Here is a 22,286-nt window from a genome sequence, read left to right on the forward strand (position 1 = left end):
AACCCCAGGAGGTGGCCCCCAACACTGCGGAAAATGGTCACATCCATTGTAGTTTGGAATGGGGGTCTTCCCCCACAAAATACAACAATTTTTCAGGGTATATAAGCATTTGAACTGAAATGTCTAATGTGTGAACAAAAAACCCCATTATACCATAGGTAGATTTATCATCTCCAGGTTATGTTGAGAAAAAGCACAGATGATGTGTCTAGGTTTATATTAAACATTTTGTGGTTTGAATATTGCTAGCACCAAAAATGCCAACATTTCTTCAGCACTCGGGGGTACCAACACCTTCAGCACTCAAACGGTTAAAAAATGTAGAACCGCAGGAGGAACATACGGCAAATGATAGCTGCAATACAAGTTGTTCTTTGACGTAGCATCCATGGTCTCAACAACAATCCCGCCACAGATAAAGCCCTGCACCTTGATGCCAGGAGCACTGCGTCAAAGGAACCTTTAGCCATATAATTTGTGGCCAGTTTAATGTCGCCAAATGATTTTAAGATTGTGGTTCTCTTCAAAACCATCGCTATAGAGATTTCTGTTACCATTCCTCACAGATGTACACTAATAGTTTGTGTGTGTTTTGCAAATGTAGACCCTTAACTGTGAAGAACACAACTGCCCATATTAACCCTTTTGCTGCTAGAGGGGACGGCAAAGCTTTGCTCTGAAATGTGTTGCAGGTTCCCCTGGCAGTGAACAGGTTAGTGAAGACAGAATATATTGTACTTTTGTTTGGTGCTAGTTAGGAGCCCATTTCCAACACGGGGGGGGGGGGGGGGGAGAAACACTGCAGTGATTATAAGAGCTATTACACAGTTTTCAAAGTCCCAATGGAGGCCATTTTTAAAGAACCCACATTAATATTTTTCCAAAATTGAAAAACTACTGGATAATTGCCCATTGAAGTATATGATTCAGACAGAATAGAAAAAGTAATGTCCATTTGCTGAATTGATACATGGTTCTTAACTTTTTCAGACAATATAAAACTGGCGTAGAAAAAAACTACTATATGCTCAGAGAGACCATTGCTATGGCTAGTTGCAGCCTGGATATGGACAATGAAAACAGGGCACGGGTGGGGATAATGTGGAGAGTAGGTAGCGTTATAATAAGAGGTGATGAGGGGTTGAGCTAGGGTATATCCAAACAAGCCAGACCTGTTATGCTGGATGAAGGAAAGTGATCTCTGCAACAATACAACTGCTGCTGCGTGTCTCTGTATAAACGTCCGGGGTGGAGTAACTATTACTCACAATCAATAACCGTTCCCCTCTCCTCGACAGCCACCTGACGTACCCTGGATAGGGCAACTCGTGTCCCCTACTGCCGTCTCTCCGATCCAAAATAGAACAGCAAAAACCAAAGCTCAGTAGCCCGGCCGCCCCGAGTAGATGCAGAACTCACCAGAGGTAGGTAAAATGAAAAGAAATTTATTATACTACATACAATGATACACAGTAGCACAAACAAAAATAGAACCCTCCTCCTACGCGTTTCACGTCGTAACTGGCGCTCTCTCAAGGAGTATGATAGTGGGGGAGGGAGGGTACTATTTAAACCTCTCCCCCGTGGTGAACAGAAAAAACTTCTGAAAACAATTAATTTAAAAGGAAAAAAGGGTGTTGGACATAATGGTTAGTCAGTCTTCTCACTCTAAGGAATCCTTCTTAATATTAGAGGTACATAGAATGAAGCATATATAGAGAACTTCATTATATATATTCAATTGGAAAGACCTTGTGTATATCTCTCTGCACATATAAAGATACATGCAATATATATCCAGACACTAAGTATATATCAGATATATATTAAACCTATAGGAAGTCAAAAACAGAACAATCTATAGAATTACAAAAACGTTTATCTTGCTCTGATAGAGATAAAGATATCAATATTGAATCTCCTAAATTGCTACATACAGATGTATAGCTGTATTAAAAGACAGACTAAACTTTTTTAGGGACATATCCAGTCCTCTGAATACTGTGTTTTAAAAGATTTGCTATGTAGTATATTGGTATTCTCTTACATATACATAGTTTCTATAAACATTTACATTTGTAGGATCTGAGTGCAACAGTACATAGGAATGGTGGTCATTTAATTGGCGAAGTGCCTCTTGATCATAATACCAACGGTCCAGAACTACAACCGCTCCCCCTTTGTCAGCATTTTTAACGACGATAGTGGTGTTGTCCTGAAGACACTTCATAGCAATAAGTTGTTCTGAGTCCAAGTTGTTAGGATACTGTTTGGTATGATTTGTCGTAAAGATGCCTTTAGAGAGAGGAGCCGTAGGTCTTTTTCAACTGCTGAGATATGATGTGTGGCAGAGTACAGCCAAACGGCAAGGTATAAAGTGCTCCGGCATGAAACGCGTAGGTGCGTTCATTTAGTCCTATTGCTGCTGAGCCTGCAATAAACTTATCTGATTATTTGGAGTTTGCCTTGGATGTTTGTCATCTTTTCCAAGTTTGGCTGTCGTTTGGCTGTGGTCTGCCACACATCATACCTCTGGACCTTCTCGTACCTCAGATTGCACGCCGTGGACGTTACGGATGGTCATAGAAGCTGGCAGGTAATGGGCCATAGTGCCCTGCTATATATCCTGTTAACAGCTCAATATTGTTTTATACGATTGGGTGTTTATTGATCAGTCTTTATTTGTGGTTGTCAAGTGGACACTACTAGGCACATATCTCTCTCAGGCCATATTATTATTATTATTAATATATATATATATATATATATATATATATATATATATCACATCTTGTTAACATTTATATATTTCACCAACAAGTTCTTTATAGAGCCACATGTGATTTTTTGAGCACCACTCTTCAATGGCAAGTCCTTTCAAATAGGTGGGACAGAATTTTGATTTATTCTTCAAGCCAGAGTCCTTTCTACCCAAAAACGATGATATTGGGTCACTCAAATCTGTTTGATCATTCAATAATTCAACCATGTCATGTATGTGACATTGATCCTTAAAACTAAACTGGTTAGTGATATCAAATATGGGAGTTGTCTTTAGATCCCTTAGTATAGTTGTAGGTGTATTTTCTATTTCGTCCTGGATCATGGTATTGTAATTCTCAGATGAAAAAACACTAGTATTCAGTTCCTTTTGTTTGAAAAACCTTTTTAGTGTTAGTTTCCTGGAAAATTTGTATAGATCAACTATAGTTTCAAATAAGTCGAAATTTTTGCCAGGAGCAAAAGTAAGTCCAAAGTTTAGGAGTTTAAGTTCTGCCCGAGTTAATGTACATTTGGAATTATTGATAACATTTGTATCTTCAATGTTTAATACCTCCTTTTCCTTGCTGGTGCTACCCACCAATTTATTCCTGGATCTTCTTCCCTTTCTGCCTCGTTTTTGATTGTAGGCGACTTGATGCTGTAGTATTCATGGGTAGTGATCTTCCAGGGAGGCGTGCATCTTCAGCCGAGGAGGCACCCGAGTCATTCTCTGAAATGGATACACTAAGAGGAGTTGGTTCAACATCAGATAGATCAGATTCTGCGTTTCTCCCTGAATGAGAGCCCAATTTAGGGGATTTTCTTAGAATTGATTTAGGTTTAGGAGATTTTTTATTATTATTTTAGTTTTAAGAACGGTTATGAAAGGATGGTCTGGCTGATTGAGGTTTTTGCCAGATATATATTTGATTTTTTTTTGATAGTCCATTCTGTCCCATTCATATTTATTTCGTTAGCATGATATTCCTTTTCACCAACAAGTTCTTTATAGAGCCACATGTGATTTTTTGAGCACCACTCTTCAATGGCAAGTCCTTTCAAATAGGTGGGACAGAATTTTGATTTATTCTTCAAGCCAGAGTCCTTTCTACCCAAAAACGATGATATTGGGTCACTCAAATCTGTTTGATCATTCAATAATTCAACCATGTCATGTATGTGACATTGATCCTTAAAACTAAACTGGTTAGTGATATCAAATATGGGAGTTGTCTTTAGATCCCTTAGTATAGTTGTAGGTGTATTTTCTATTTCGTCCTGGATCATGGTATTGTAATTCTCAGATGAAAAAACACTAGTATTCAGTTCCTTTTGTTTGAAAAACCTTTTTAGTGTTAGTTTCCTGGAAAATTTGTATAGATCAACTATAGTTTCAAATAAGTCGAAATTTTTGCCAGGAGCAAAAGTAAGTCCAAAGTTTAGGAGTTTAAGTTCTGCCCGAGTTAATGTACATTTGGAATTATTGATAACATTTGTATCTTCAATGTTTAATACCTCCTTTTCCTTGCTGGTGCTACCCACCAATTTATTCCTGGATCTTCTTCCCTTTCTGCGTCGTTTTTGATTGTAGGCGACTTGATGCTGTAGTATTCATGGGTAGTGATCTTCCAGGGAGGCGTGCATCTTCAGCCGAGGAGGCACCCGAGTCATTCTCTGAAATGGATACACTAAGAGGAGTTGGTTCAACATCAGATAGATCAGATTCTGCGTTTCTCCCTGAATGAGAGCCCAATTTAGGGGATTTTCTTAGAATTGATTTAGGTTTAGGAGATTTTTTATTATTATTTTAGTTTTAAGAACGGTTATGAAAGGATGGTCTGGCTGATTGAGGTTTTTGCCAGATATATATTTGATTTTTTTTTGATAGTCTATTCTGTCCCATTCATATTTATTTCGTTAGCATGATATTCCTTTCCAACTTATTAATACAGTACGTTGAGCCAAAAGACTATCCATATCTTTACATTTCTCAATTGGGTGAACGCCTGTAAGTAACTTAGTTCGTAACTCAATGAATTGTTTTTTTTAAGCTGTTACTTTTTCCTTAATTTTGTGTTGTATAACCAGTTTGATTAGTTTAAATGAACACTGGTCCAAGATAAGGCTCCACTGTTTCTCAAATCCCTTATCCTCAAATCCAAAGGTAGGTCTTTGGTCATTCGTAATCCTCGTGGGATTCTCTTGTTTTTCTGATAATCTTCCAAAGCTGTTATATCCCACCAAATCCTTAAATCTTGTGCAATAAATTTTCTAACCGAAAAAAGTATGTTTTTAATTCCTGAGAATCTTCACAGAACAGATTATTCTCTCCATCAAAAACGGATAAATTGAAACAATTAAATGCAAAATGTAAATTAGCTCCCAGGTTGGAAGAAACTTGTGTAGGTATATCCGTATTAGTGACTATCTTAACACCAATCCTTATAATCTCACTTTCGCACACCATCACCATCATATACTTTCTAGATCTTTATTTATATGTTGATGTAGATATGCAAGTTTCCACTGATATTTACAGGAAACCTCACTCACGTAATACATTATTACATGCTAAAAGCTGTCACAATTATAGCCTGTTGCGGGGTGTTCCATATGGACAGTTTCTTCACTTGCGCCGAAACTGTTCCACTATGGAGCATTTCGAATCAGGCTCTGCAGAACTTTATCAAAGATTCCTATCTAGAGGATATAATCCCAAAATACTCCAGGAAGCATATTCCAATGCTCGAGTTAAATTAAGAGAGGACTTGATCAATCCAGACCCTTCCAGCTATCGTAGAAATGTTGTTCTACACAAAAGGTAATGACTAACACCGCAAAGACGAATCGTGATTCTCCATACTTTATTATGCAGTATAGCAGCCAAGTGACCAATATTAAATCCATTGTTAAATTATTGGACTATACTTTCTACGTATCCTTTGTTAAGAGATGGTTGCAATTGATCCCAAATTTGTTAAAAAAAAAAAAAAAAAAATCACAAACACTGGGAAATATTGTTTCACCAAGTGTACCCAAACTCACTAATAATCTAAACGAGAGATTTATTTCCTGTTCTACGTGGCTGCTTCCCATGTGGGAAATGTAAAGTTTGCAAATATGTACAAAAAAAAAAAAAAATTCAAATAATGACGAGATGAAGAAAAATAACATATTGTCCTTTATTACATGCAATACAGAGTATGTTATATATATGCTCATCTGTGGATGTAATAAAAGATACATAGGATTAACAACCAGGGCTTTCAAATTGAGAATATTGGAACACATGAGACTTATTAAAAAGACCTTATGCATCCGGTGTCCAAGCACTTTAGTCAGTGCCAACAGGGTAGCCTATCCAATTTTAGATGTGTGGCTATTGAACACATTAAATCACACATATAAAAGTTCTCTATATATACTTCATTCCGTGTACCTCTAATATTAAGAAGGATTTCTTAGAGGGAGAAGAATATGATGAACCATTATGTCCAACACACTTCTTTCCTTTTCAATTAATTAATTGTTTTCAGAAGTTTGTTTTGTTATTCACCACGGGGGAGAGATTTAAATTGTTCCCTCCCTCCCCCACTAACATACTCCTTGAGAAAGCGCCAGTTACGACGTGAAACGCGTTGGAGGAGGTTTCTATTTTGTTTGTGCTACTTTGTATCAGTTTATGTAGTATAATAAATTGCTTTTCATTTTACCGACCTCTGGTGAGTTCAACTAGGGGCGACCGAGCTACTGAGCTTTTGTTTGTGCAATATAAAACTCTGGACATAACATACAACGTCCTGAGAGCTGCTTGTATCGGTCTCCATTGTAATCCAATACGAGTCTTTACTGTAATAGTCATGAAACCTGTGTCATCCTTTTCTCAACAAGCCTACATGGCATGTTAATCCTTACAGGCTTATTTTATTTATCCGAAGGAAAAAGCATTGATTTATATATTTATGAATGCTGCGGTAGAAAAAAACTACTACTGTGGGCAAGGTCTTTCTCCACCTGGGGGAGGTCACCAAACCAACATTTCAAGCAGGGGAGGGGTAAGGCATTTATTTCAGGAGGGGCAGCTTTGGGGCATGTGATAGAGGGTATAGATATACAAAAAAAAGATCAATATGCAGTGTTTCAAATATCACGAAGTGGGGGTGGAGGCCAATATTTTTATCCAACACACGAACTACTGTTATGGTTTCTCTTGCAGACGGCTACAAATTCCTGGTAAAACAATCAAGAGTATTTCCTAAGATCTAGTAACGTTAAGGTACTAGAAGTAGATAATACATATGATTTAAATGTCATATCCCTTAGGAAAAACAATCCATCACCTCTTATGCCAGGCTTCCTGGGAGCTCCTTACCTGTCGGCATGGCAAATTTCCAAATAAAGGTCTCTCTTCATCTGCCAAAATGCGCTCTGCAGAACAGTAAAAGCACAGGTATTGGTAAAGTCATTTAAAGTCATAACACTCAGAAAATACAAAGCATGAAGAGACATGCTTACCGATGGTCTGTATAGTGTACGCACAGCTGCCCCAGCACATGATTGGAACTCGTGGATCTTGTTCATTGGGATGGACATTAAGTCCGACCTTGTATGTTGCTGTTCCAAATGTCGTCAACATCGCCCTGATGCTCTCTGAGTATGGATTCCTGGGTGAAATGAATGAGACATGGTGAGTAGTCTGTAAAGGTGAGCATGTTTAGCCAGTATTACCCATCTAATCACCCCATAAGGATCTCTATGGCTGAAAAGATTTAAATATTAAAGTATTTGGGTGTATATGTAAATTAAATTTCAGTTTTATAATCAGAAATGATTAAGTATGCTAAATATTTTAATTAGAGGAAATAAAAATAAAAATATATGCTTGTCAAAATTTCTTGACTCTCTCTTGCATATCTTGAACCTTGTCCTGAGGCAGTAAAACGAGACCCTCTTCCGTTTGAAATGGCATCCATAAAAATCTTAATGATTGGACCGGAGTTAGTTGCGTTTTCTCCTGGTTGAGGTTTCTCATGCAAGACTTCTGTGAGCTATGATCCTGTTGCAGGTTCTTGTCTGGAGCTCTTATCAGTAGATCGTCTGGATATGGGTAGACTTGAATGCTTTGCTTTCTTGTTTCGGCCAACAACGTACAATGTCTTGGGGTAAGTAGCTAGTCCAAATGGTAAAGCTGTATACTGGAAATGGTCATTGACTACTGCGAACCTTAAAAATCTTTGATGCCTCTTTGCCATCGGGACATGTAAGTATGCATCCTTGAGGTCTATAGAGTTTAACCAGTCGCCTCTTTGTACAACCTGTAAAACTCAAGAGATTCCATCTTGTATTGTGTTATCTGCAGGAATACATGGACCCTTCTGGACATGAATACATTCCCCTTCTTTCATTCTCAAAAACCTATATAATAACTTTGTTTACTCGTAAATCTTCTAATGCTCACTTTAATGCATCAAATAACTAATCTTTCCCTGGGTTTCCTCCTGATCCGAGAAGTGCCAACACTCCCCTTCTGACAATATCTGTACCTCCGAATCTTCAGATGGAAAGTCTCTTGTCAAGGCTGGTTTGCGACCTTGATCTTTTTTGATGTTTCTTAGTTGCTTGCAATATGCCCATCTCTGTCTACGAGACAGTGTCCATCATCCATTGGAGGAAGGTCTCCCTACGGTCCGGGGCTTGGACTGCCGCCAACTTTAAGCAGTCTTCACACAGCTTTTTTTCCTTCTAATGCCTTCCTTCTTGTCCCAGGCTGCACAAGTCTTTACCTTCTTAATATTCTTTTTCTTGTGATGCAGCGCTTCTGCAAATTTCGATGTGCCTTCCTTTGGCAATCCTCCAGAGGTACTGTTAGAACAACATATATAAGCATCAGCACTGCTTCTCTCGCCCACGTTCAGCCGAGTACAAGCCTACCTGCTTTCTTATGGCTGTGTGTCGGCACTTCTGGTTCCCGGCTGCCACTTGCGTTCTAGTGCACTTATAATTCTGGCATGAACAGCATGCGTATGGGCATGTGGTGATCTCTCCCACCGTGTTCTGATGTGCCTCTGTGGTCCATATCAGACCTCCGATTAGCTGCCACGTGGCGTAACATCAGAGCATCGGCAGAGAAGAGAGAGAGACGCTGAGAGAACTCCCCCGACGGCTGAACTACCAAAGGTAGTCCTGGTAAGTAACCATAAAATAAACAAAGAATATCCGCAGGTAGAGGAGGAGCCTGTAATGGATCACCTACAGAAGTTTTTTTTTTATCAGTCCTACTCGTGCTGATGGGCGGAGCTATGTATGCGCAACACCGTTGATAACGGGACAGTACAGGAATACGTGCTCCAGACTGAAGACACTATAAAAGCGCCTCCAACATCTAACACAAAGTCCATTTTAAGTCCAAGGGGCATTACAGTGTACTTCATAGGACCGGGGTTCGCAAACTGGGGGCGGGGGGGACATGGCAATTACAAAGGCCCCGCGCTCTTCCCCAAACATTTACATAAAATGCCGGGGATCGCGCGCAACGTCTCTAAGTTGCCATGGCAACATGACGTCGTGCCGCCAGAACACTGGACACAAGGTAAGAAAGGGGGCGCAGGGGAAAAAGTTTGCACACCCCTGTCATAGGATATAGCTGTAGGTAGGTAGTGTGACCCATTACAGAATCTGGTCCATCACGATAGCCCTTAAATTGTATCAGTAGTACTGTAAATATTTATAAGTGCATGGATGCATTTTCCATGTCTACTCTATAAGTGGCTGTGTCTTAAGTCGGATTAAAATGAAGGTTCTTAAATACGTACTTTGGTTGGAAATCAGGCCGAAATCCTTCAGGAACATCCACTTGTATGGACGTATCAGAATCTGAAGATTAAACAAAATATGAATTAGTAAGTCAATCGCCTGCAGCTCCGACTAACGAATAAATGAAGTCAGTCCTTTGGCCTCACCTGTAGCACTTTTTTCTGCATTCAGTACGTGCAATGCTTTGATTTGATGAGCAGTAATACAGACCCATTCGCCCAAGTCAGGCTGGTCAGAAAAATCTAATCTGCGAAAGGAAACATTACAAAGAGAACTGAATATAACCGCTAGCAAGTAAATGACAAAATACATTAATATATTCAAGGAACTGGCAAACTCTTACAATTCACAGGGTTTTTACTAAGCCGTTACTACAGGAAAGGACCGCAAAATACATACTTCAATGGCAAAGGATTTTTTTTTTTATTTTTTTTTGGAGAATTGCAGCAAAGCAGTTGCTGGCCACGTGATATTTCTCAAGGCAAGTTTGCACGGCTCCCTTCGGACACAGATTCGTTAAATGTACGGTACTCCAAATATAATTTAATGCAAAAGGCTGTGGAACTGTTTTAGGCCATTTCTGCCAGATTTGCTGTAAAATATCATTTTGAAAATGAAATACTTATGTCATACCATCCTTCGAAAGTGTGTTAATGAATTATTATAGACTAAAGCAGTCAAATTCCGGGCATTATTGAAATTCCTGCCCTCTGATTGGTTAAAATTCCAGGCATTATCCAATCAGTAATGCCCGGAAATTTAGCTGCATGCAAAGTGTTGATTTCAATGTGATTATTTTCAGCTAATCAGCTTTCAGAAGAGCCGAGACAGGGCAAGGGATTGGTCTAAAAGTAGGAACAGCTCTGAGACAGGGCCGGGGATTGGTTCAAAGTATCAGCCACGGGTTGACTCCTCCCCCTTGCTCTGTGAACTGAGAAGATTCAGTTGAATTGGTGGGGGAGAGAGTGAGTCTGCAAAGCAAGTGAGTGTCTGTCTGCAGTTTGTTTCTGGCTGTAGCTTCTCTGTGTGTGTCAGTGTCAGCAGCAGCAGCAGCGTTTATGAGTGTAGCAGCAGCTGTGTGTGTGCTGTGCTGTTGTGTTGTATTTGTGTGTAGCAGCAGTTTGAGTGTGTAGAGGTGCTGTGTTGTGTTGTGTGTAGAGCTCCAGTGTGTGTGTGGCTGTGTGTGAGGAGGTTTGTGTGTACACAGAGGGGGCGGCAGTATGTGGATATAGATATCTGCAGTGTAAGAGTATATAGAGGTGGATTCATGTATTTACCATTTTATTTTAATAAAAAAATCTATTTAACTATACAAAAGTGTCTATTTCTGAAAAAAGCCTACATTTAGCCTATAATAGTAATAATCCCCTCAGAACAGGGCATTACTGGCCAATAATGCCCTGGCTGGGTTAAAGTCCCTCGGCTTTGCCTCGGGCCTTCAACTCCTCCAGCCAGGGCATTATTGGCCAGTAATGCCCCGTTCTTCGGGGATTATTACTTAATTAACGTAAAAATGAATTATTCATGGGAAATCAAACTGTTTTGGCTTTACTTTTTTTTTTAATGGAAAATGTCATACAGACAGTTCAGTCTAATGGAAAATAGTCTAATTCTTCAAGCAAATTCTTAACAATAAAAATGCTCCTGATTTTTAGTTACCACGAGAATAAACCATAAGTAATATGTGAACTATTTTGATACTTAGTTACAACGTAAATAATTGATTTGAGGTTGCCACAAATATACAAGCTGCTAGAGCAAGGATCAGTAAAGCACCCCGATCCGAAGAAATTGGCACAAGCGATCTGGCAATTGAGCGGCAGTTGTTGGAAGGCAAAGGCCTTTCAGAAAATGTAATAAAGACAGCCAGCCAGGATGGGCTCACCTTCCGCAGTGTATTACCAGGGCCTGCTTGACTACTTTAATGTGTGTGTGTGGTACCAGCCCCGCTGGTGTTTAATCCACAATAATTAAGAAAAGAAGTAGGGGTTACAATATACCTCTCTGTTGGATCGTGTTAGACGGCATTTAATATTAGTAATACTAATTTACTAACACTGGTGCCACATTGTTGTGGCCCCCAAAAGAGAGACTGGGGTCTTTACTCTCAAACCAGTTTTAGAAAAGTGGAAGTGTGCATCTGTAATCGGGTTTGCAGTGTAGTGCAGCATATTTTGCCAGGAGGGTGATAACTGAATATGAACACCTACTTAGGCCTCGGCCAAGCTCCCCGCTGGCGTGCTGAGGCACAGGGAAAGTGGATGCTTTCCCTGGCCTTAGACAGCGCGCCGTCAGGGGGCGGGCCAGTGACGTCATGGAGCTGGTTCGCCCACATTGGGCGAACCGCTCACGTGACCGGCCCTGCGCTCTGGCGAGCGCTGAAATGTAAAAATCTGCCAAGACCTATGCTTCCGCGCGCTTGCGGAAGCGTAGGCGAGCCCCTACTAAAGCCGCTCTAATTGCGACTGTAGGGGCTCAGTGCCAAGCGGAAGCGCGCCTCAGCGCGTCTCCGCCAGCAAGCAGCAACCCTGGACGAGGCTTTACAGTACACAGAAATTATGGCATTTTTGCTTGCAGCTTAAAAATGATATATAGAGGTCCATAAAATCAGCTAACCTGTGGTATAAACTTCTTGGCGGTGGGAGCATGGGGATAACGGTGTTGCTTAAACACTCACAGAGGGGACAGAGGAATTCACCATTTTCCACGTCATAGCTTGTGTGAACCCGCAAACGTTGCTGCCGTCGCTGTTCCTTTGCTTGTACAGCATCGAAGTACCTATTAGAGGCACACATTACCTTACGTGTATTGTACCCAAAATACCATACTGTTACATAACTGCATATTTCATACACTGCTTATTTAGGCCATATGCATTGGTGTTTTAACATGGTAAAATAAAATTAGACAAAAATAAAGCTTATCCATATGTATACACGTCCATATGTAAATGCCTTGCTATTTTGATGCCAAGTTATTGAATAGGTAGACATCCCTTCTAGCTAAGCGAACAGGTGAACCGCTTTACTGCAGGGATTAACATGACCTGAATTCTGACTCCTTAGTACATGCAGTACATGGGTGTCCGACAAAGCCTCCGGAACTTTATATCTCATGGGGAGTGCTTTTTAAAACTACAAATTACAGCTGTGCACAAAGTATTTCATGGGTTCTAGTGCTGTGCAGTAGCGGGACGCTGGTACAATACCAACCATAACGCATTTTAGCAGACTTAAGACCATATTTACAAAGCAGTGCTACTCCATATGACAGTCCTGTTACTCAATGAGTCATATTTTATTTATTTATAAAATGTTTTACCAGGAAGTAATACATTGAGTGTTACCTCTCGTTTTCACGTATGTCCTGGGCACAGAGTTATGATGACAAATACATGTCATCACATATCAAATCGTGCAGGAATGTGTCTTACGGAGTACCACTGCTTAGTAAATATGGCCCTATATTTTAGCTTGCAGTACCTGGTTTACAAAACGCTATGGACGCAGTTTTCTTCTAGAGGGCTACGGTAACAATGTACAAGCCCACCAGAGGCCGAGCTTACGCCTATCCTGGCCACCGCAGGAGAGAACAGACCACCACTCTGCTCTCTGAAGTGACGCCATCCAATGGCTTGTGAAGCACTGTGCAAAGCATTGTGGGGCACCACTTCGGAGAGCAGAGTGGTGAATGATAGCTCTGCCCCAGTAGTGTGTTATTGCACGTGTGCGCGATCTGTTCCCTCCAGTGGTGGCAGTAAACTTTTGGGTATTTGTCCAATTTATCTTTTTTGAAGCCGTCAGTCACCTAGTTTTTAACTATTAAAGCGATCACTGTCATAGTTTCATCTTCATCATAAATAAGTCTTTTTTTTATGGTTGCTTTGTTGCATTCACTAGTCAAAGAGGATCTTCTGCCAACGTTTGACCCTCTTTGCCTGCTTTTATTTTAATTGTTTTTTTCAATTTTGACTCAGTTTGCTTTTAACCTCATAATTATTCCATACTTATGTCAAGGGGGGTCATGTTACTCAACAGAAAAAATCTAGGGCCACCTCTGCTTGTCAGCTTAGTCCGGGGGTTCTCAACCGGTTTTGAGAAGGGGCACTCCTGCTTAAAATCGCAGGGCACACCTACTCTTCAGAATTGACTCATCCCTACACGCGCACACCTTTTCAGAAGCACTCACCCACCCTCTTCGTACACTGCACATTCATTCTCACACATTATACTCCCTTCACATGTATCCCCCCTTCTCACACCACGCACAATCCCTGTTTCTGAAGCATAAACACCATATTCACACCCCTTCTTTTACTCAAACCACATAGCTTTCCCCACCCCACAAAAAGGACATAGCCATTCCGCACACCCCACGCACAAAGCCTTCACACACTCCCGTACACAAAGCCCTCACTACTTCCCTCTGACCTTCCCACATGCCTGAAACAGGTCAGCTACTCAGCGGATGGGTACGGCGCCATCTGGAGATGAAGAGGCTTCTCTCTCCTCGGTGCCAGGCTGATTGAGGGGAGAGGCGGATCACAGCCTCTACGTCTCCAAGCAACACGGCATGTGCCACTGAGCAGCCAGCAGTTTCCCCCCCATGGGCCACAGCACCATGGTGGAGAAACACTGCCTTAAAGTGCTAATTTATGATGAAGAACCTATTACGGTAAAGGGGCCAACCTAACGCCTCTGTTACAGTATACAGGAAACCAGGTTACCGACAATAAGGACCACTATTGCCTGTGTAGCCTGTCCATTTTCCTTCGCTGCCATGAAGTCCTAAACCCCCTCAAAGCCCTGGCAGTTTATATATTTCAGTTATCCTTGTGCCTATTCTAATCAGTTTTGAATTCCTGATCTGCATTAGCTCCCACCAAATCAGGGCACCCAACTGAATACATTCACTGGCCTTTTTAATGAAGTACTTCCTGAGATTTCACCACACTCCAGCTTCAGAGCATGAGCTCTTGTTCTAGCATTCTTCGCTAAAGGAGTTGTTGATAATTACCTTTGCCAGCAATGAGCATGCATGATATGTCCACAGCTTCCTGTGTGAGTCCCACATGCCAAATCTGGATGCATGAACAGCGGATCGTAGTTTTCTGTATGAAAGAGTTCAACAAATGATTGCTGTAGTGTGAACCAACCAAATGGGGATTACAGAACTTCCTTATCAGCTGCAACAAGAATGGTGTGTGTGTGTGTGTGTGTGTGTGTATATCAACACTCCATGATTACCAAACTAACTACAATGACTAGGTTTGTATTCAAAGCAAATTTCCATTGCTCCAAAAAAGGCAAGGAATATAACACGCGCTACAGTTATCGTATACGAATATACGTGTACAGTATTCCCTATTTGGCTTTTATGTGGCAATATGTATTAATCTCCTATTAAGACAATGAAAGGAATAACAATGCTTTGCTGGCCCGTTGAGCACTACAGTCCTACATAGAATGAAAGTGAATAAATGGCAGGTGTTATGTTTAATAGTAGAGATGGGTGAACTTTTTGGCCGGGATTCAAATCCGCCACGGATCGGCCAGTTCCTCTCAACAAGCGGATTTTGGCGGTCAGTCTCAAAAAGGCAGATCCGGGTTTTTTTTCCTGATCACTAAAAATCTGCCCAATGGATTTTGGCTTCTTAGAAATGCGCCGGGCAGATTACGTGTGTGTCTTTCCGTGTGTCCAATTTTACCAGTGTATATACATATACATACATATGTGTATACACACACACACACACACACACACACACACACACACACACACACACTTCGACAAACCTATACAACTGCACGCCCCGGGCGAGTGGATTTAACATCGTGGCGAGCTCCTATTGGCCCAAGCAGCACACGTGTTCTTTTTTTTTTTTTTCCCCTGCTTGCGCTGAAAAAAAAAAAAAAAAAAACTCCCCCTACCTGACTGCTGATTGGTGCGCGCTCCCGGGCTTTGTGGGCGCGCGGCCAGGCTCTATATGAGCCCGCCCCTAACGAGCGGCCATTCTTTTTGCCCGGAGATCTGTTGGAGAGTAAGTACTCTCTGTGCCGCCATCCCGCTGCCTCCAGTGCGCGATCCCCCTGGTCCCCACATGGCTAGCGTACTCAACCCCGCGGCCCCTCTGCTCCTTCCCGCTGCCACCTGTACGCCCTCCCTCAGGCGCGTTGGCACTCCCCTCCCCCTCCCCTCCTCCTGCCCCCTTCCCTCACCTCGATCGCTGCCCGGGGCGGGAGGTCCCCCCCCTCAGCTGCAGGGAGAGAGAAGCCAGCCAGTGAGAGAGAGGTTAGAGACCTCGGCTGCAGGGATCCCCTCTCTCACCGCTCCACCCAGGAGCCATAGTCCCTAACAGCCTTCTGAGACCCCCCTCCCTGGCTGCCCACAAACCACCACCCCAGGGTGCCCAGGTACCGATCACCCCTCCCCCCCTCCCCCCACGGCTGCACAGAGCCTCCCTGCAGCACCACCTTCCCCTCCACTCCTCCGCTGCAGTTCCCCTGCACTTTACGCCCCTCATGCGTGTGTATATGAGAGTGTGTGTGTGTATATGGGAGAGGTGTGTGTACAGTATATGAGAGAGAAAGTGTGTCTGTGCATGGGAGAGAAAGTGAGTGTGTGTGTGAATGACACCAGAAGTACCCCCCCAATCACCCCCCCCCCACTAGTTATGAAATAAAGAAACACTACATAGTGTAATACTGTTGTGAATAAATTTGTGCAAACAAAGCTCAAAAATGACTACTCACAATAAAGCAGTCAAATTCAGGCAGTCATCCAACTTAAGGGGTGGATGTTCCCTGTGTATACAGCAGCCACCAGCCCCCAACACTTCATATGATCGAGGTAGGCAGTATGATATTATAGGTAGTGGGTGCTCATCTGGTCGCGATCCTTTTGAGTTCCTCACTAACCTCTGCTCCACCGCAATACTCTCACGTCCACGCCATGCACTCCCTTTGTGTCACTTCCGGTTGTTAAGCGAACTTCAGGATCTGATGACAGGGGTGGACCTGACTCCTGATGAAGCCGTAACAACGGCGAAACATGTACAGTGTTTCAGCCCATACTGAAGAGGAAGAACAACTGAGGTCCACCCCTGTCATCAGATCCTGAAGTTCGCTTAACAACCAGAAGTGACGCAAAGGGAGTGCCTGGCGTGGACGTGAGAGTATTGCGGTGGAGCAGAGGATAGTGAGGAACTCAAAAGGATCGCGACCAGATGAGCACCCACTACCTATAATATCATACTGCCTACCTCGATCATATGAAGTGTTGGGGGCTGGTGGCTGCTGTATACACAGGGAACATCCACCCCTTAAGTTGGATGACTGCCTGAATTTGACTGCTTTATTGTGAGTAGTCATTATTGAGCTTTGTTTGCACAAAAATATTCACAACAGTATTACACTATGTAGTGTTTCTTTATTTCATAACTACGAGACGAGCTCCCCTGATTTGTTGGAGGATCACCTGGTGCAAGACGAGTGGAACAGTCTTTATCAAGGGTTGCAGTTTGTTTCTAAGTTTCTTAATTTTTTCTTTAGATCACTTGATTGTTATTATCACACTGCTTTATTATTTACACATATGTGGTTGAATTGTATATTGTCACATTTAGGGTGTGTTTAGAGCGCTATTGTTAGTTTTTTTTCACACACCCCCCACTAGTGTCTGTCTGCCTCTCGCGCTCCGCCTCTCGCGCTCCCCGCCTCTCGCGCTCCCCGCCTCTCGCGCTCCCCGCCTCTCGCGCTCCCCGCCTCTCGCGCTCCCCGCCTCTCGCGCTCCCCGCCTCTCGCGCTCCCCGCCTCTCGCGCTCTGGATATCTTATTTACCCTATATATCTTAACAGACCTACACCGAAATAGCCTATACTGCTTCCAGATCTGACTCAAGCTTCACATGGGCAACATCGGAATCCCCCCTAACCCAGAAGACAGGTAGCGAACATCTCCCCTCCAACTTATAACATTGCGGGAATGAGGGTACCTGGACCTTGAGGGACTGCGGATCAGGTAAGATCCCAGGCGGGATTGCTGCTTTAGTTATTGTTAAGCGGGGGCATCCAGACACTGGTTAAAGGGTGCAGTAAACTAGTCATTCACACCTGGCTTTTTTTTCTAAATCTGACACCCCCACCCCCCCACCCCCACCCCCACCCACCCCCCACCCCCCCACACACACACACACACACACACACACACACACACACACACACACACACACACACACACACACACACACACACACACACACACACACACACACACACACACACACACACGTAACAAGGACTAATTGCAGTATAACGTAATACAATAAATAAAATGTCAAAAACGAATGTTATTCATTTTTTTAAAGCGGACCTGGGGGCGGGACTAGGTGGCGAGTAGATTTTTTTTTTTTTGTTCGGCGAGTAGTTTTTTGGGTGATTTGTCAACACACACACCCACACACACCCACACACACCCACCCACACACACCTCCGTCCAAACACAGGGAGAGACAATTCTGCTCACAAAGAACCACACGTGAGGTACCTGGGAGATATGCTAATGATATATGGAAAGTATATTTAAATTACTCACATGCCACACCTAAAAGGATTACCTCAAGAACTATATTGTTAGTGGTAATCTGATTGCCAATTCTTGGAGTCAGGAAGGAATTTATTTTTCCCTCTATGAGATATCATTGGATGATATTTTACTGGGGTTTTTTTGTTTGCCTTCCTCTGGATCAATACACCAAGTACGGATATAGGATAAAGTATGTCATCTACATTTAGCATAGGTTGAACTTAATGGACGTATATCTTGTTTCAACCTCATCTACTATGTAACTATATATATATATTGAGATGACAAGTCTAAAGCAGCTTGTGAGGATCGGGTGGCCCAACAGGTTTAGAACCCACAACCTTTGCTATCCTGGGCCGCAGCTCTAACAGTGTGAGCTAAGCCAGCAGATGGGTAGCACTGCTGTCACAGCATACTGTTGAGCTGTGCACTACTATGGAAATCTATTTAAGAGTGTATGGGAAAAACAAAATAAAGTATGTTGCAAAGGAAAATAAATGGGACAGAGCCAACCGAACAGAAAAATACAGTTTTAAACAAGGTATAGGGACTTTGGCTTTAAAATTGCCAACCCAGTAAGAGTTAAAAATAGGACAGTTATTTCATACAGAATTGTAATTTCCTTTAACCACATCAGATAATACAATGCATCAAAAGTGAAGATTATTAATGTGTGAAGTAATGTACTGAAAACTCGGGCTGCGTTTTGATGTAAATATATCACGTAGGAGGAATAAATGTGTGTATCATAACCACAAGATTGAACTATGCCGCTTCTTACCGGGATCTTGAATAACTTTACTCCTGTTTGTGGAGAACACGGTTGATCTTTGGATGAATGCAGCAAGGACCATGGCTTTGTTGTCCACTTTAAATGCCTGTTCCTCTTGACATAAAATGCAGGTAGCCAGATGTCTTTGTTCAGTGACTCGGGTTTGGTGGGGACCTAAAGCGATGAGTTTGGTGTCCGACATTGCAGGGCTGCAGTATAAACATGAAATACCGCAGCACAGTTAGAGTTACAGCATTGCACCATCAGGAGACAGAATATTGCTTCCAAGAAATTGTCACCGTGCACAACTCATGTTTTTTCCCAAGGCTTACAAGAACAGCAAAGAGATTACAGAATCTGTTAACGTGCACGGTTTTAACACGCAACTTTGTGTGTCAGTTTGCCCTAAGCGACATAAAAATTGGGAGAAGACTTTTGGGATGTTTCCCTATACCACTGACTTGGCAAGGAGACGCACAGAGAACATGACGCGAGCCTGCGTGTTAAAATACATTTTAGGGACAACACGACGTGAAAACGAGATATCAATCGTTACAAATCATGATTTTGTTTAAAAAATAGTCACTATACTAGTTATGATAAAGCACATTTAGCTGCGCACTGTTCCCCTTCATATCAGCCCACGTCTGCTTAGTGCTGCATCCTTTGCATACATCCCTGCGTTAACAAATTGGAGCATTTTATATTTAAGTGCAAGTAAATAAAATAAAAAGGTCTTCAGCACGGAGGCGAGATTCACTTTAGTTCATCAAAATCCTATCCCTCTCATAATTATCCTGCACATCCAATATAACGTGACGAGCGGAGGAGGCTATCAGCAGGCCGTCCCAGGCTTGCTTTACCTGTGCTCGTGTGCTGTGGAGGTTGATGCATTAAACTCGGCTATTGTCTGCTGGAACAGCTCTTTGTTTTCATCAATGAAATGCCGCTGCATCTCACACATCTGAGCCATGATCTTCTCTCTGCGGAGCCTGGCAATCTCCGCTTTCCTCTTCTTCTCCGCTTTGTATTTATCCCGAGTACTCTGCGAGTAAGAAAGCTCAACTTGTTGGTTATTACAAAAAGAATACAGCTCAATGCGCAGAATTCAGCCTCCGTGGTACAAAAAGAAGTGAATGCGCATAAAGCACCTTCTGCAGTTCCCAAGTCTGCTCCTTCCCTAAGGCCGATAGTGGAGCTACTAGTGCTTTATTCTGTAGTGTGATACCATGCAAACCTTATTAGTAAAGAGGACCTCTGTGCCACGTTAAAAACGCATATCGTTTGTAGTACCCATCATATTTAATCTCCTAATACAAACTGGTTGTAGCACTAGCTGCTTTTCCATATAGCGGGCAGTCTTCCGCGGTCGATACAAGAGAGAGCCATGCGTTTCTACCAGTCTGGGCACACAATACAAATCAGGGAGAATCAGATTCGCCGGCACGAACTATAAATATGTATCTGATGAAAATGGAGTGTGTTATCCATGATGTTAGATTCAAAAGAAAAACAGGGATTAGCGCATAGACCACACAGGCCTGCAGGTACAAGATTATGTGGGGGCAAGCCGCAGGAGACCTTGCAGAGATGTAGCCCATCATACTGGGAATCGGGGATAGGCTTGATGGCCGCTAAGGCCTGATGATCTGTGCCTACAGGCGGTCCTTCTTTATCCAACACAATGTGTTCTTGTAAATGGCATCAGATAGTGAATCGTCGTAAAGTGAAACCCATTTTCTGCCCACTGGTATGCATTGTAAAGAGGTGGATATGGGCGTCGGAACACTGCCCATTGGTATGTATTATAAAGGGTTTGATATGCCGTTCGTCAAAAAGGGAAACTTCAAAATGAAAGGCCCACCTCTATATACCTACCTATTAATTTGGTGTACACACACACACACACACTATTCTCACTGCACGGTGTAGAGTGTAGAGTGTATACAAGATTTCTATGATACAAGCGCTATCCAGATACAACACTAAATATCTACTTCTGCTGCAAATCTTCTACCTGGATCAATACATGCGTACCTAAAGTGTTTAGTGTTAGTGGGTGATTGATAGGCATACCTCCTCCAAAACACTGCCTTCTATCTCAACTACCGGGCTGGTAGAGGAACTCTCTCTTATCTTCTTAATAGCACTGAGGGTCTGGAAAAGAAGGTAATACAATATCAGCAGTCAGCCATTGTAAAGTCTAGGCACGAAATGCAAGCGAGAGAAACAATATCGTTTCTTGATTCGGTGAGGGAACACTGGGAGATAACGTTTACACTTCTCAACGGCAGAATGGTCTTTATCTTTCAAATCCTTTACTTTGCTTTTCCTGGAGAAATGTCAGCTTGAAACATCTCCCAAACAACCTTACGTTCTGTGGACAGGCAACACAGACTCATTCACATGCAGAGCCACTTCCATAATATCTCCAGTTAAAGCTATATTACCTGCAATATCCAGAGTATCATATCCTTGTGCACTTCCAAATGTGCCGCATTTTGCAAAGTTTCGAGCATTGCCAGTATGCTCGGGGATGAGCTGGGAGCATCACCGGGTCCTAACAAACACAAATAAATAGAGCATGAACCATTCATCATCCAACGTAGGAGAAAAATATTCAAAACAAAATGTCCAGATTTTCATGGGAAAGGCAGAAAGGCCACTATACAAGTCATTCAAATACTGTATACATGCCCATGAATTTAGATATACATCCCACATGGATACTTGCTCCGATCCTGCATTATATTATAATAATTTAAACTGTATAGCAGGCCTCTACAATCCCTGACTGATAACCAGTTTCTTGGCTCCAGTTCCTCTCTGAATGAGAAGAGTGAGCTGCTAGTTCTTGGGGATTTCAACTTCAATTGGCTTGACCCTAAAAACCACAAAATCCAGATACAACTCAAGTCACTTAACCTATCGCAACTCATTTCCCAACCCACACGGATAAACCTGAAATCGCATAACCATTCCTTGCTAGACTGGATTCTCTCCTCAAACCCCAGCAGAATCCAACCCTCTGGCATCCTTCCTGATATTTTCAGTGACCATGCAATAATGTACTGTGTAAGGAAAATTAAACCGCCCCATTCAAGCCCTAAAGTTCTCCTCACTAGAACATTTAAAAACTTTAACCCACAACAGTTTCTGGATGACCTTACCAACTGCCCATGGCACAGAATCGATTTAATTCCCGACCCTGATTCTGCGCTCGACTATTTCCAATCCGAGTTCTTAAAACTCTGCGATACCATGCTCCACTACACAAAATAAGGGTACTGGGGGCCCACCTTCCATGGGTTACAACTGACCTTATAGCACTCTACCAGTTCAGGGATACCTTGTGG

The 22,286-nt window shown here is 42.4% G+C and overlaps 1 protein-coding gene across 2 annotated transcripts in view; it reads right to left on the minus strand.

Annotated features, from left to right (window-relative positions):
- The window catches only part of UBR2 (ubiquitin protein ligase E3 component n-recognin 2), a 95,091-nt gene that overhangs the window by 16,612 nt on the left and 56,193 nt on the right, over window positions 1–22,286 (minus strand). For both annotated transcript variants that reach the window (XM_075595727.1, XM_075595728.1), the window contains exons 27-36: window positions 21,381–21,490; window positions 21,007–21,087; window positions 19,794–19,975; window positions 18,940–19,139; window positions 14,593–14,686; window positions 12,193–12,354; window positions 9,723–9,823; window positions 9,576–9,636; window positions 7,279–7,427; window positions 7,136–7,191 (exon numbers count right to left, since the gene is read on the minus strand). In XM_075595727.1, the coding sequence (XP_075451842.1) occupies window positions 7,136–7,191; window positions 7,279–7,427; window positions 9,576–9,636; window positions 9,723–9,823; window positions 12,193–12,354; window positions 14,593–14,686; window positions 18,940–19,139; window positions 19,794–19,975; window positions 21,007–21,087; window positions 21,381–21,490 (1,196 nt within the window). The remainder of the gene's footprint in view (window positions 1–7,135; window positions 7,192–7,278; window positions 7,428–9,575; window positions 9,637–9,722; window positions 9,824–12,192; window positions 12,355–14,592; window positions 14,687–18,939; window positions 19,140–19,793; window positions 19,976–21,006; window positions 21,088–21,380; window positions 21,491–22,286) is intronic.

Source organism: Ascaphus truei, chromosome 4, assembly GCF_040206685.1.
Source record: "Ascaphus truei isolate aAscTru1 chromosome 4, aAscTru1.hap1, whole genome shotgun sequence".
NCBI classification, from domain to species: Eukaryota; Metazoa; Chordata; class Amphibia; order Anura; family Ascaphidae; genus Ascaphus; species Ascaphus truei.